Source organism: Microcebus murinus, chromosome 6 (assembly GCF_040939455.1).
Source record: "Microcebus murinus isolate Inina chromosome 6, M.murinus_Inina_mat1.0, whole genome shotgun sequence".
NCBI lineage: Eukaryota > Metazoa > Chordata > Mammalia > Primates > Cheirogaleidae > Microcebus > Microcebus murinus.
Genome location: NC_134109.1, coordinates 15,401,796 through 15,418,620, shown reverse-complemented (window position 1 = coordinate 15,418,620; position 16,825 = coordinate 15,401,796). Strand labels below are relative to the sequence as shown.

The 16,825-nt window shown below is 36.3% G+C and overlaps 1 protein-coding gene across 3 annotated transcripts in view; it reads right to left on the bottom strand.

The window, feature by feature from the left end:
- The window catches only part of EML5 (EMAP like 5), a 149,560-nt gene that overhangs the window by 53,019 nt on the left and 79,716 nt on the right, over positions 1–16,825 (bottom strand). For all 3 annotated transcript variants that reach the window (XR_012919686.1, XM_012773990.3, XM_076003788.1), the window contains exons 22-23: positions 2,077–2,229; positions 1,247–1,378 (exon numbers count right to left, since the gene is read on the bottom strand). Coding sequence is in view for 2 of the 3 variants with exons in the window: in XM_012773990.3 (XP_012629444.1) it covers positions 1,247–1,378; positions 2,077–2,229 (285 nt within the window). In the remaining variant the exon portion in view is untranslated. The remainder of the gene's footprint in view (positions 1–1,246; positions 1,379–2,076; positions 2,230–16,825) is intronic.

Sequence of the window (16,825 nt, the reverse complement as noted above, 5' to 3'; positions counted from 1 at the left end):
CTTAAAAAATTAAAATATATATATACGTATATAAAATATATAAATAAATACATATACCACTAATATGATATTTAAATTTTATGGGAAAACTTATGCTTAAATAGAAAAATCATTTTCCTCTGCAGTCAATATACATTAACAGCATTTTCTTAAATTCCATAAAATGAAGTAATTCAATTCATAGATGGTTTAAATTTTGTTTATGTATACAAACTATCCCTGTTGTTATGCATGTACAAAAAACACCCTAGAAACAAATATTGGAATATTTTTTAAAAATAAGTGTACTTGTTTAACAATATTTGGAAAAATTTTAATTTACAATACCAGGTTTATAGAGTTGAATACATGAAACAATAAAATCCTTAAAAAGAGGAATTTAAAATATTTAACATTTATCAAACTTATTAAATACAGTCATATGTCATGCATCCTGCTAAAAAACAAAGATACTCAATAAATTCTTTGTGTTATATAATTATGACTATTTTTGTATCAAATGATGAGGGAAATGACTTTAAAATCTTCATTAATATTTCTAGTTTTTGAAGTTTTCCAAATTTGAAGTTAATTTTTATTACAAATTTATCTGACAAAAACCAGGTTATCATCATGACTAAAAATTTTTTAATTTGAAAATTTTTTAAGCCCAGCATGGTGGCTCATGCCTATAATCCTAGCACTCTGGGAGACAGAGTTGGGCAGATTGCTTGACCTCAGGAGTTTGAGACCAGCGTGAGTAAGAGCAAGACCCTGTCTCTACCAAAAAATACAAAAATTAGCCGGGTGTGGCCATACATGCCTATAGTACCAGCTACTCAGGAAGCTGAGACAAGGAGGATCATTGAGCCCAGGAGTTTGAAGTTACAGTTAGCTATGGTGACGCTACTGCACTCCACCTGGGTAACAGAGCAAGACTCTGTCTCAAAAAAAAAATTAACTATTAAAAATTTAAAAAAAAAATTATTATAGATATATAATAGTTGTATAGTAAATGTTTTGTATAATATTTAAATTACAAATTAAACAACTTATCACTTACTGTACTACATTTGAATGACATCAGGTGAAGTATTGAAAAGTCTTTTCATCTTCAGATGTAAAATAACGTAGTAAAAAATAAAGTTGAGAAAATGTTTTTCACAGTGCTTCTGAACTCATCTGTTGAATCATTTTTGTTTCTTTAAAACAGCCATACTGAATCAAATTAAATTTTCATAAAATATTAAGTTATTTAAAGTCTTACCTCTAATATCCCAATCAATGTGGGTTATGTAACTGGTAGCTCCTTTGCACACTCCTACTCGTTTACTACTCATTACATTGTATATATCTATGAAGCTGTCATGGGATGCTACAGCTAGGTATTTCCCAGAACCTATAAGAGAAACATATTTGCTTGACATTTTCTACCTTTAAAAATATTTTTTATATTCTGCAACTGGGCTTAACTTTATTAATTTTTGGAGGGAAAAAAATCTCAGGTGTTTCATAAGTTATGTTATAAGAAGACAGATGTGTCAAATGACAAATGATAACATTTTTCAAGTATATTATATATATTTTTTAGTGTAACAAATTAGTTCAAAAATTATATACAATGTAATTTTGGTATTTGTATTTGACAACAAAAAACTCCTCTAAATTTAGGGGAAAAAATGAAACTTAATCAACATAAGTAAATTTTGCCTTAACGTAGTAATTCCTACATTATAGTAGGTTTTGCAGTAGATAGTGAATACATGGAAACTGATGGAGTAAAATTAATGCCATTTCAAAAACATTAAGAATATAATGAAAACAGTCATCCAGCCCCTTTTATGTTACAAATGAGGAAACTGAAGCTCAGAGAGGTGCTCTAGCCCAAGCCACACAGAAAATTTAGTGATACAATTAGCGCTAAGCCAGATATTTGCACTTGTCTAATATAGAGCTTCTCTCTCTCACCACACTGCCTCTTCTAGTCAAAAAGTAAAATTCTGAGATAAAATAAGTTAATAAAAATTATACATTGAAACATTTGTTCCAGTAATCAAATTTGTTCCATAATCAAATACGATTTCAATAGAATCTTACCAGGTGAAAATCGAATATCTGAAATAATATCTTTTCTGTGGTGAAAAGACACAAGATCCTCTAGAGTATCTGCATTTGCCATTAAGAAACTTCCATCATTAAGACCTACAGCTAAAGCTTTACCATCAGGAGAAAAACAGCAACACCTTCCACCTGAAAGAAAAAGAGAGCACATATTAGGTAATTTTTCTTTAATTAAAAAAAAATTCCATATTGTTTTCTGCTCAAAAAAAAAAAAAAAAAAGTATGTGTTAAAAGAACTTTTAATTTCAAAGAGGATACCAATATTTATTATGTTCTCAAATCAATATAAAAAAGGAGTCAAGTGATATAGATAACAATTTCTATAGAAACTGGTAGTATAGGTTTTTAAGCAGGAATTAAAACTTGCTTCTGAATATAACAAAAACAAGTACTGATATTTATCTTAAAAGAAATTAAGTTGATAAAAAAAGAATGAGTGATTTTAACTAACATAAAAATCCAATGATGTGGAAGTTTTTGGGGGGAATGGAAAAGGGATACTTTTGTAGCTTCTATCCAACAAATCTGAAATTTAAGAAATAAGGCCACCTTTATAAAAATGCTTTAAAACATTAAAAAATTAGCCAGGTATGGTGGTGCACAGCAGTCCCAACTACTCAGGAGGCTGAGGCAGGAGGATCACTTGAGCCCAGGAATTTAAGGCTGCTATGAGCTATTATTATGCCACTGCCCTCCAGCCTGGGCAACACAGAGAGGCTTTGTCTCTGAAAAAAAAAAAAAAAGAATATTTAAAAAATGGTCACCTGAGACCACGGGAGACTCCATGGGAGGAGGTTGCGGAGGAGAATTGGAAGCAGAGACCTTACGAGTAGCCTGGAGACCAGTGGCAAGGGTAGGTGGAGCAGTTAACTCTCCCCTCCCTTAGATCTCGGACTGCTGGTGGGCTCCCCAGTGGTTGGAGAGACCTGCAGACACCAGCCCAGAAACAGCCACCACTAGTGAGTGGTAAGCCTGTAGCGGATGCAGCACCAGGCTCCCAACTTCCTTGGGGCACCTCCCTGTACACAGACCTAGCCACGCGGCAGGCACCATATTACCTCATTCTCCCCTCCCCCCTCCCTATCTGCAGCTGCCAAGAGAGACAATATAGCCAACCAGCCAGAGGCACCTCCAGGGAACGGGACTTTCCCTTTTGGGGCCCTACAGCTGACTGAGGGGTACTCAGACAGTGAGCTCCCTACCAGCCCTCCCAGGTGCTGCCGGCCTGGTGATTCCAAGAAAACGGGACAGACCCTGAGGCTAAGAGACATCAACCCAGCTTGGGCTCCCCATGGGTGAATTAAGATTGGCACTTCCCACCCTGGTGGGGTTAGGGATTAAACTCCAGGGCCCAGAGGTCAGACCTGCAGACCAGATCCCATACACCCACGTCTCACATTGCCCGGGGCACAGAAGGGATATTCGTGAACAGCCTACTGAGGTGTATGTGCCTTCAGGGGCAGATCAGCGTCCTTAAGAGCAACCCTGCTCCCAAAGGGGCGCCGTGTGCCCAGCCCAGGTGGCGATCCTGCTCAGAGAACCTCCCGGCTGGCATCACAGCAGGGGAGGCCTGGTGGCCTGAGGTCTGGCCTGCTGGCAGAGGCCCAAGAGAAGCCATGGAGTTGGGGAGGGTGGAAAGGAGCAAGGCCCACTCCAGACTGCAGGTCTCAGACAGCCTCACCCCCACTCGCAGACTTACTGACTGAGTGGGGCCATTCCAGCCCCTTCCTAAGAGCTTTCCCCCCACCCCCAGAAGCAGAAAACTGAACTTTGACCCCTGCTAACAGCATTGGTAGTGCCTGAGGTCAGGCTTACCCAACCCAGTTCCACCCAGACTCACTCCCAGACCAGCCCTCACTGAAGTGGAGAATAACGACACACCTGGAAGTCCCAGGGCCCCACCCACCACCTGAGGCACCAGAATGCCTCTCTAGAGTAACAAGAACTGGGTACAAGACCCAAAAATCAACAGTGTAGCCTGTTCCTCTGAGCAAGTGCCACCTACTGACAGGGAGGACATTCTGCACATCCTTTTTCACTGTACCTACTGACTCATCATACAGGGTGTGGTCAAATCTCACCCACAAACATCACCTACTGGCTCATAGACTAAACAGGGCATGTCATTATCCAAACAAAAACCTAAAGGCAAGAAGCAACAACTGATCCCAATGGGAAGAAATCAGTGAAGGAACTCTGGAAATATGAAGAACCGAACAGAAAGCACACATCCAAAGAGGATCACCAGCCCCTTAGAAGGAGACATGAACCAAAATCAGACCATTAAAATGACAGAAGAGGAATTTCAAACGTGGATTGTAAGAAAATTCAACAACTTGCCAGAACAACTGGATAACCAACACAAAGAAAATGCAAAAAGATTCCAGGACCTGGAACAAAAATTCACTAAAGAAATTGAAACAATGAAGAAAAGTCTAACCTAACTCCTGGAAATGAAGAATCAATTCAGGAAACTACAAAACACAGTGGAAAGCCTCAAGAACAGGGTAGATCAAACAGAAGAAAGAATCTCAGAGACTGAAGATAACACCTGCCAATTAAATCAGTCACAGAGATAGAGCAGAGAAACAAGAGAAAAGAGCAAAGCCTACAAGAGATGTGGGATTATGTGAAGAAACCTAATGTGAGGGGTAATGGGGTTACCAGAATGGAAAGAAGAAAACACTCAAGGGTTGGACAAGCTATCTGAAGATATAATAGAGGAAAATTTCCCAGGCCTTGCTAAAAATCTCAATATACAAGTTCAAGAAGCTCAGAGGACCCCTGGGAGATTCAATGCAAACTGGAACACGTCACGACACCCAGTCATCAGACTGACCAAAATATCAACTAAAGAGGCCCTTCTATGAGCTGTAAGACTAAAGAAGCAAGTAATATACAAAGGAAAGCCAATCCAAATAACGCCAGACTTCTCTACTAAAACTTTACAAGCAAGGAGAGACTGGAGCCTCATTCTCACTCTTCTGAAACAGAATAATGCCCAGCCTAGAATCTTATTCCCTGCAAAGCTAACTATTGTATATGAAGGAGAAATCAAGATATTCTCAGATAAGCAAAGACTGAGGGAATTCACTAAGACAAGACCAGCCCTTCAAGAAGTACTCAAAACAGTATTACCCACGGATCAGCACAATAAACACGAATGTAAATCTACTCAAAGCTAAAGATCAAAGTCCAGACACCACAATGGCTCAAGAGAGAAAAAAAAGCAACAAAGTTCAACGCAACATAATGAACAAAAATCTGCCCCACCTATCAGTTCTCTCAATAAATGTGAATGGCTTGAACTCCCCACTCAAGAGACATAGGCCAGATGAATGGATAAAAAACCACAAGCCAAGTATCTGCTGCCTTCAGGAAACACATCTAACCTTCAAGGATGCAGTTAGACTAAAGGTAAAGGGGTGGAGAGCAATATTTCAAGCAAACAGAAGCCAAAAGAAAGCTGGTATGGCAGTGCTGATTACAGATAACTTAGCTTTTAAATCAACAAAAGTAATAAAAGACAAAGAAGGTCACTATATAATGGTGAAGGGTATAGTTCAACAAGAAGACATAACAATTCTAAATATATATGCACCCAACCTTGGTGCACCCAGATTCATAAATCAAACTCCACTTGATCTAAACAAATGGATAAACAACAACACCATAATAGTCGGAGACACGAAGACATAACAATTCTAAATATATATGCACCCAACCTTGGTGCACCCAGATTCATAAATCAAACTCTACTTGATCTAAACAAATGGATAAACAACAACACCATAATAGTTGGAGACTTTAACACCCCACTGACAGCACAGGACAGATCCTCCAAACAGAAAATCAACAAAGAAATAATGGACTTAAACAGAACTCTAGAACAAATGGGCCTGACTGACATTTACAGGACATTCTACCCCAAAACCACTGAATATACATTCTTCTCATCAGCTCATGGGTTATTCATTCTCCAAGATTGACCATATCCTAGGACACAAAGCATGTCTCAAACAATTTAAAAAATAGAAATTATACCGTGTATCTTTTCAGATCAAAATGGAATAAAAGTAGAAATCAACTCTAACAGGAACTCTCATTTCTACACAAAGTCATGGAAACTAAACAACCTTCTGCTGAATGATCACTTCATAAATGAGGAAATCAAGATGGAAATCAAAAGATTCTTTGAACTAAATGACAAAGGAGACAGGAGTTACCAATACCTGTGGAACACAGCTAAAGCAGTCTTGAGAGGAAAGTTTATTTCCATAAATGCCTATATCCAAAAGTCGAAAAGATCACAAATAGACAACCTAATGAATCGTCTCAAAGAGCTGGAAAAAGAAGAACAGACCAACCCCAAACCCAGCAGAAGAAGTGAAATCATTAAGATCAAATCAGAACTAAATGAAATTGACAACAGGGAAACCATATGGAAGATTAATAAAAAAAAAAGTTGGTTCTTTGAAAAAATAAACAAAATTGACACATCTTTGACTAGACTAATGAAAAGCAGAAAAGAAAAATCTCTAATAAGCTCCATCAGGAACAATAAAGGAGAAATTACAACTGATGCCCTGGAAATACAAGATATAATTTATGAATACTACAAAAACCGCTATGCCCACAAACTGGAAAATATGGAGGAAATGGACAATTTCTTAGAAACACACAGCCTCCCTAGGCTCAACCAGGAAGAAATAGAATTCCTGAACAGACCAATATCAAGTACATAAATTGAAACAGCAATAAAACACCTTCCTAAAAAGAAAAGTCCTGGACCAGATGGTTTCACACCTGAATTTTACCACACCTACAAGGAAGAACTGGTGCCTATCCTGCAGAAATTATTCCACAACATTGAGAAGCATGGATTCCTCCCTAACACATTTTATGAAGCAAACATAACCCTGATACCCAAAGCAGGAAAGAATGCAACCAAAAAAGAAAACTACAGACCAATATCCCTTATGAATATAGATGCAAAAATTCTCAACAAAATCCTTGCCAATCGAATCCAGGTGCTTGCCAAGAAAATAATCCATCACAACCAAGTGCACTTCATCCCAGGGACACAGGGATGGTTCGACATATGCAAATCTATAAATGTAATTCACCATATAAACAGAAGCAAAAACAAAGACCATATGATCCTCTCAATAGACGGAGAAAAAGTATTTGACAAAATTCAACACCCTTTTATGATAAGAATGCTCAACAAAATAGGCATAGACTGGGCTTACCTAAAAATGATACAAACCATATATGACAAACCCACAGCCAATATCATACTGAATGGGGAGAAATTGAAAGCATTCCCACTTAGAACCAGAACAAGACAAGGTTGCCCACTATCTCCACTTGTATTCAACATAGTGCTGGAAGTCCTTGCTACAGCAATCAGACAAGAGAGTGGAATTAAGGGCATCCAAATGGGAGCAGAAGAGATCAAACTCTCACTCTTTGCTGATGACATAATATTATACCTAGAAAACACCAAGGATTCAACCAAGAGACTCCTTGAACTGATAAATGAATTTGGTAAAGTCTCAGGATACAAAATCAATACACAGAAATCAGAGACATTCATATATGCCAACAACAGTACAAGTGAGAACCAAATCAAAGACTTAATTCCCTTCAAAATAGCAACAAATAAAATAAAGTACCTAGGAATATATTTAACTAAGGAGGTAAAAGACCTCTACAGGGAGAACTATGAAACGCTGAAGAAAGAAATAGCAGAGGATGTAAATAGGTGGAAGAATATACCATGCTCATGGGTTGGCAGAATCAACATTGTGAAAATGTCTATACTACCCAAAGTGACCTACATAGTCAATGCAATCCCTATTAAAATACCACCATAATTTTTCGCAGATATAGGAAAAATAGTTTTACACTTTGTATGGAACCAGAGAAGACCCCATATAGCAAAATCAATCCTAGGCAATAAAAACAAAATATGAGGTATCAATTTACCAGATTTCAAACTATACTACAAGGCTACAGCAATTAAATATTTTGGTACTGGCACAAGAACAGGGACATTGACCAGTGGAACAGAACAGAGAACTCAGATATAAAACCATCCTCATATAGCCAACTAATCTTCGACAAAGCAGACAAAAACATACACTAGGGAAAAGAATCCTTATTCAATAAATGGTGCTGGGAAAACTGGATAGCCACATGCAGAAGACTGAAACAGGACCCACACCTTTCACCTCTCACAAAAATCAACTCACGCTGGGTAACAGACTTGAACATTAGATGTGAAACTATTAGAATTCTAGAGAAAAACATTGGAAATACTCTTCTAAACATTGGCCTAAGCAAAGAATTTATGAAGAAGACCCCAAAGGCAATCACAGCAGCAACAAAAATAAATAAATGGTACCTCATCAAATTAAAAAGCTTCTGCACAGCCAAAGAAATTGTCAAGAGAGCAAACAGCCAACCCACAGAATGGGAGAAAATTTTCGCAAGCTACATATATGATAAGGGGCTGATAACTAGAATCTATTTAGAACTCAGGAAAATCAGCAAGAAAAAATCAAGCATCCCTATCAAAAAGTGGGCAAAGAACATGAACAGAAACTTCTTAAAAGAAGACAGAATAAAGGCCAACATATGAAAAAATGTTCAAAATCTCTAATCATCAGGGCAATGCAAATCAAAACCCCAATGAGATATCACTTAACTCCAATGAGAATGGCCTTTATCAATAAGTTCCCAAACAACATATGTTGGCGTGGATGCGGAGAGAGAGGAACACTCCTACACTGCTGGTGGGACCACAAACTGGTTCAACCTCTGTGGATAGCATTATGGAGATACCTTAAAGCGATACAAGTAGATCTATCATTTGATCCAGCAATTCCACTTCTCGGCATCTACCCAAAAGATCAAAAGTCACACCTGCACTCGAATGTTCATAGCAGCACAATTCACGATTGCAAAGTTGTGGAAATAACCCAAGTGCTCATCAATTCATGAGTGGATTAATAAAATAATACGATACTATGGAGTACTAGTCAGCTTTAAGAAACAATGGTAATATAGCACTTCTTGTATTTTCCTGGATAGAGCTGGAACTCATTCTACTAAGTGAAGTATCTCAAGAATGGAAAAACAAGCAGCACATGTACTCACCAGCAAATTGGTATTAACGATCAACACCTAAGTGAACATATAGGAAAAACATTTATCAGGTGTTGGGCTGGTGGGAGAGGGTAGGAGGGGATGGGTATATACAAAGATAGTGAGTGAGATGTTCAATGTTTAGGGGATGGTCATGCTTGAAGCTCTGACTCAAGGGGGAAGAGGAGGCATGGGCAATGCACATAACCTTAACATTTGTACCCCCATAATATGCTGACATAAAAAATTTTTTTTTAAATAAATAAAAATAAAAATGGTAATAGGCAATTATTAGTTTAAACTAAAAGATATACCTATATAAGTTTCAAAATTACATATGAAGAAATGATATTAATATCATTAATCTTATTATTAATGGTGTTAATATTAATTTTTTAAAAAAGGTCAGGCTGTATTGGTAAATACACAAACAGGCTTACCCTGATAGCAAGAGATACAACAGGCATATTCAAAAACCCTAGGGCTTTTGGTATGTTGCATGAAATTTGATGGGGGAAGGATAGGGTATATACAGCCGAAGCACAAATAAATTGAGAACAAACAGTCATATAATTATCAAGCATATGTTGGTAATGAAGAAATCTAAGATGTGATTTCTGATATTTGAGGGTCAAGAAGTGATGATGACTTGGAGCAGGGTGGCAGCAGTGGAGGTGATCAGAAGTGGTAGGATTTGGATATACTTTTCACTACAGAGCTGGCAGGACTTAGACCAGCTGGGTGTGGAGTAAAAGGTAAAAGTCAAAGCTATGTTTTTGCTTGAGTGGTGATGCCATTTACTGAGATGGAAAAAACTAGAGGAGGTACAAGTGTTTAGTTCTACACCCATTAAGTTAAGAATGCCTATGAGAAATTTAAGTGAAGACACAAAGGAACCAGATTGATATATTAATACTTCTCTGGAGCCCAAAGCAGAAAAAATAGACCAGAGATATAAATATGGGAGGCAGTAGTACACAGATGATGTTACAGCCATGAAATTGGATAAGAATTTGTTATTAATTTATTGCCTTTCAGCTCCAAATCCAAATCCAACCTTTGTCCTGCTATGTGATACTGGAGCTTGACAGTGTAGACATTTTTCCTTTGCTAGTTTGACTTGATTTGGGCCAACAAACGTACTGTAGGGACATTGCAAGGCTAAAGCATAAATCTTTCTTCATTCCTCTGGTGTGCTGGAGCCAGTAGACTGATGGGATGAAGGAGGGGGTTCTCTGCCACTAGATCAGCTATGGCCCATATACTCTGCCAAATTTCTTTACTATTGGCAGGTTGTATTTTCTTGTGGCACCCACACCCTCTGCAAAGAGATCTGAGTCTCAGTCTGTTGTAGAGGGGGAAGGTCCATCCTTTAAGTTAATTCCTTGTTCACTGTCCATTAGCACTATGGGTAGTAGCTACTTTCTGCCATTGCTATTACTATACCCCTTAAAATCCTCTTTTACATCTTTCAGTAGTTAACCACCTTTTATTATTTAACACTTCATACTAAATTTTCCTTCTTCAAATGACTGGTATGATTTCTGTCTCTTGAGAGATATAGAATTGGTACTATAGTGGTCTCAAGAGACAGTCCATCAAAGATGGGATTTTTGGAATTGATTTAGTCATTGCCTTTGAGCTTAAGCATAGCACTGAGCCCTTAGCAATGGGAAATGGAATGCTCATAATCCAAGGTATACATTGGTAACACAACTTATCACATTATCTCCTGTTGTTCATTGTGATGAAGTATCTACTGAGGTAAGTGCCTGGGAACCCACAAAGTTGCTTGCTACTTTTGACTATTACCATAATGACTACAAGGACTGTGTTTTGCAATAGATTCCACTGAGAGCATGGAGCATTTACAGAAAGAAGTAACAAGCTCAGATCCTTAAACTTTCAGCATGATTTGTAGTCTGAGTAGAGAATGCTTCCATGGCAAGTCTAAAAGAATCTCCAACAATCTGTTTCCTTGGCTGTGCAGAAGCTTTTTAGCTTGATATGATCCCATTTGTCCAATTTTACTTTGGTTGCCTATGCTTTGGGGGTATTACTCAAGAAGCCCTTGCTCAGCCCAATGTCCTAAAGCATTTCCCCAATGTTTGCTTTTAGTAGTTTCATAGTTTCAGGTCTTATAATAGATTTAAGTTTTTAATCCACTTTGATTTGATTTTTGTATATTGCTAGGGATAAGTGTCTAGTTTAATTCTTCTGCATATGGCTATCTAGGTTTTCCCAGCACCATTTATTGAAGAGACGGTTCTTCTTTCCCCATTGTATATTCTTGGCACCATTGCATAAGTTCACTACAGACGTGTGGATTTATTTATGAGAGTTCTCTATTCTGTTCCATTGAAGACTGTGACTAAATTTGAGAGTAATTAATATGGTCATCAATGGACATAATGATTGTTGGGACTGTATGTCTTCTCTCTTTAGAGAAAGGGGAGAACTTATTCATTTGTACCAAAGCTAGCTGCATCTTTTTGGGGTAGAGACATAAGGTTAGTTGTATATGGTTGTATGGAAGTTAAAATATATGCAGAAAGGTGCATGTGGAAGCTGATCAGCCAAAGGGGTAGATTATGCAGGTTAGTATTAATATTCATCGCCTGTCAGTTCCAAATCTACCATTCTTTGAGCCTCACAGAAGACTTTTTCTCTTTTGCCAGCTGACTGATAAGCTTTGCCAATAGAGGGTGCTGGAGAGACACTACATAGCCAAAACAGAAGGTGACTGAAGTGTGCTGTTTTACATACAGAGCCACGCACTCGAATGCAGGGGACCTGGTAGCATGCTCCACAGTGGCAGCCCCAACTGCATCCTCCAGCAAGTTTTTCAACAGTCACAGAAATGGTCCTAATGATTTAGCTGCAGTTTGCAGCCTCCAGTAAGATTCTCTGCCAAGACAGCAGCAGTCTTCTTAGTCCAATGACCTTTTCTCTAGGTTAAGTTCTTTACTAAGCAGTAGTGGTCCTGACAATTCAGCTATGGCCTGCGCCCGCTGGCAAACTTTCCCTTCATCCAGTAACCACTCACTGCTCTACTGAGGTAGAAGCTCAGAACCTCTGGCAAGCTTCTTTGCCATAGACTCACCGAGTGTTCTGGTGGCAGTCACATCCTTTCCAAACAGGTCTGAATCTCCTTTAAATTCTTTCTTTGTTCACCCTCCCTCAGCACTAGCCCTAGTAGCTGCTTTCTATGGTGGCTACATCTAAAGCCTTTTCAATAGGTAACCACCTTTTACTAGCTAACAATTCTTTTTATTAAATTTCCCTTGTTCAAATGACTAGTGTAGTCTCTGTCTTCTGACTGGACAGTGACTGATCTAATCTCCAAAAGTGTTAGTGTAATATGAAAAAAGAAGGCCAGGGAGAATCCATGGGGCATTCCGAAATGTAGACAGCAGGAAGAAAGCCAGAGCCAGCAAAGGAAACAGAAAAAAGGAGTCAGTGAAGTAGAGAAAAATCAGGCATATATGGGTTGTAGAGACAAGTGAAGAAAGCATTTCAGAAAAGAAGGCATGATCAATTGTGTCAAAAACTGCCATGAAGTAAGGCGAGAGCCAAGAGATTGGCAACAGGTTCAATGGACAAATAGAAATAAAAGCCTAATTGGAGTGTGTTGTGGAGCAACTGTCAGGTGAACACAAGAGAAGTGAGCCTCAACTATTTTGAGAAGTTCTGCTACAAAGGAGAGCAGAAAAACAGAACAGTAATTAGATCAATCATCACGGTTGCCTGTTTTATTCAGCCCTTATTCTGCTGGTTGGGTGCAGGCATAGAGCAGGTGGAAAGTTGAGTTTATGCAAACAGTAACATAATAAATATCTTTTTAAGTGCATAGCCGAGTTCAATAAAAAATAAGGAAAATTCTCCACTTATCAGAAATGAAAGGGGAGCAGAAAATCAGAGTAAAAAAGCCATATCTTCCCTGAAGGCATAGGAAACCAGTCATGCATCTGGACCTCCTGGACAAAACTGGAATTCTTAAAGGGATATATGTGAATCATACTCATTACTATACTGGCTTTTACATTCTATGTTAATTTTAAGTTCCCAAATACCAGTAGTGATGTTGTAATACCACTGTTCTCAAATTCAAAAATAATCTGATCTCTTAATCATTACCATTCAAAGTTATACACACAGTGCATTAGATTTTTTTAACTGAGCATGGCTTATATAAAATGTTTTTTATTTTCTTACTTCTGTCAGGTTTTGTGATGATGACTGCCAAAACCTCAAAGCTGTAATTCTTATTATATTATATTATTATTATATTATATAATTATATAATATTATATATTAATTTATAATTAATTTATATATTATTAATTATATAATAATATTATATAATTATAATATTATTATATTATATATATTATTAATATAAGAATTATTCTCAAAGAATAATTCTTACTCTAGTTCAAATACTTTTTGAACAAGTGGAATATGAACACTATTGGTTTCCTAGGACTGCTGAAACAAATTATTAACACCATAAACTGGGTGGCTTAAAACAACGTTAATCTATTTTCTCACAGTTCTAGAGACTAGAAGAAAACAAAATGTCAGCAGGGCCATTCTCCCTTTGAAACTTCTAGAGAAGAATCCTTCCTTGTCTCCCTCTAGCTTCTAGTGGTTGCTGGCAATCCTTGGTGCTCCTTGGTTTATAGGCACACCACTACAATCTCTGCCTCCATCTTCTCCTTGCATTCCCCCACTATGTTTGTGTCCCTGTGTCTTCACATCGCCATGACACTAGTCACTGGATTTAGAGCTCATCCTAATCTAGTATAATTTCATTTTAATGGGATTATATCTGCAAAGACCCTATTTCCAAATAAGGGCACATTCCCAAGTACTAGAGGTTAGGACTTCAAGATATTTTTTCCAGGGGACACAATTCAACCCACAACAAACACAACTCACACAATAATGAATTGTAATTTCCTTCTATAAGCCATAAACCAATGAAAATTGGAAATGCGTTCTTTAAAGCAAACATCATGGCATGCTATCTAATAAGTCTCTACCAAAATAAAAGTTATTTGAAAAGATACCTTGAAGTTATCAAACAAGAGATAGTATTATCTGATAATAAAAGAGTCAAAGGAAATCTATAATTGGATTATATTTATCTTTTCACCATTACTCAGATCAGTGTATGGTGTAGTCAGTAAGGGCCTTTTATGTATCTGGGAAAATCCGTACAAAATTAACTACTTTTGCAACTCAATACCACTAATGAACTTTGTTCTTTAAGACTGCTTTAAAAGAAAGATCAATTATTTTATTTTCAATGTTTCATGCTGAAACTTTTTTATAAAGTATTTACTTTTAATAAATTACTAATAATTAAAATGCAGATGCACTTATATATTTATAATTTTATCTGTTTACTTGATTTATATTTATAAATTTTGTATTTAAATATACTACATATTTAGTTTCACTGATTTGTACTTTAATTTTTTTTGATTCATGAATACCTTAAAAAATACTTAAGTGCAAATATAGTAATTACATTCATCGGGTATAAGGCAGATGGGAGAGGGAGGAAGGGATGTATATATTCACACCTAATGGGTATGGTGTGCACCATCTGGGGGATGGACATGCTTGAAGCTTAACTTGAGTGGGGCAAAGGCAATTTATGTAACCTAAACATTTGTACCCCTGTAATATGCTGAAATAAAACAATTAAAAAAAATAAAATAGATAATTACATGAATGTTTTTCGCAAAAATATCTCCAAATACCATATTGGCATTTTGATCCAGTATTACAACCATGTCTCAGGATAAAAATAGAGAAACAAACATTTTTTTAAAAAGAAAATGTGCCCAGCAATAAAGAAATCAGGAAACAGACTTGTCTATCCTGGCCTGGGTTCTAGATGGAGAGGGAAAAATTGTACTTGAGAATTTACAAATTTAGAGTGGCTTACACAAATCTTGGATTTGAATTTATACTAATTACATGATCTATGTAATCCCAGTTAAAAAATTAATTTTTAGTGGTTCTGGATGGTAGCACCCCAAACACATGGCAGAAGAAAACACAAAATCTCTCCGGAAGCACACCTTTAATTCAGACATCATAGGATTTCCACAGGTAAAGAAAGCCAACCAAATATGAACTTATAATCCAAAATTTAAAGTACACAAGAAAATGGACTAGTAGGAAGAAGTCAGCAGGAAAAAAAAAAAAAAAACCAAAAACCCCATCCAAAACAGCAGAAAGCAAAACACAACATAATCAGATTCTTGGGGGATGTCAGATAATTAGATTTTATATTCTTTATTTGATAAGTATAGTTAAGATTAAAGATATAGAAAAGGAAATCTAAAATATAAACAAGAATAAGATGTTATAAAAAAATCTCAGGCAAACTTGAAAAGGAAACAAATAGAACTTCTAAAAGTGAGAATTATCAAAATTAAATAGCTAATGGGTAGGTTAAAAAGCAGATATGAAAGAACTGCTACAAAAAGAATTAAGAACTAGAATAAAGATCTTAAGAAATTATACATATGGTTATACAGCGAGACATACAGAAAATATGAAATGAGCCAAGACATGGAATAATTGTGTAGAATTAAAAAACAGAAAGTCCATTAAAATTCAGAATTGATTATAATTAAAAGCTAAAACCATGAGATTTAAATTTTTAAGGTAAATTTTCTACTACGTCATTATATAGAAAAGCACAAAAGGCTGGAAAAATTTAGAAAATATTTACTTCACAGACATTAAGAATATAAACATTAACTCATGTTGTATATTTATATTTCTGCTTATTCTTTAACTAGTTGCCATAAAATTGAGTTGTCTGTCAGAAATTTTCCTATAACAGTCTACTTTAACTATAATGACTTGTTTTTATAAAACATTAAGCCTCATGATCATGATATATGTATAGTCATTTGTTGAGGAAAACTGTATTTGCTAACTGAATATTTCAAAGAGATAACTGTTTTATATTTATTCCAGTATGACTTCAGTAATCTTGTTATAATTAACTCAACCAGTATTAAATCCACACATGTCCCTTTCAAGTTAAGAAAATCTCTATTTTTCTCTTGAATCAATGACAAAAATAAAAATAAAGATGATTATAGAATATTTTAAAAAAATACAGAATAATGAATTTTCCCTACAATCTAATGTAAAGATCTAGTCCTAAAAGGAGCCACTAATACTGGCACAGACTTTTTCAATACTGATGCAAGATATAAATCCAGATTCAGGAAGCATAACAAATCCTAAACAGAATAAATAAAAATAAATTCATATACATGCACAATGTTATTAAACTGCAAAATAAAGTAAAAGAACAGTGGAAACCATAGGAATAACATCTTTCAACTAAGAACTCCAGAAGCAGTTATACTAGCATTCAAGAATAAGAGTAAAAAATCAAAATATGTTCAGACTAGTGGTATACCGAGGGCAGGATGGTTGTAACAGTTTACTCAAAGTGGCAGTACATTGCCTATAGAGAATTCTAAAACAATAACAAAACTGAATAAAAATTAATCATTTTAAGAATTATAAAGTA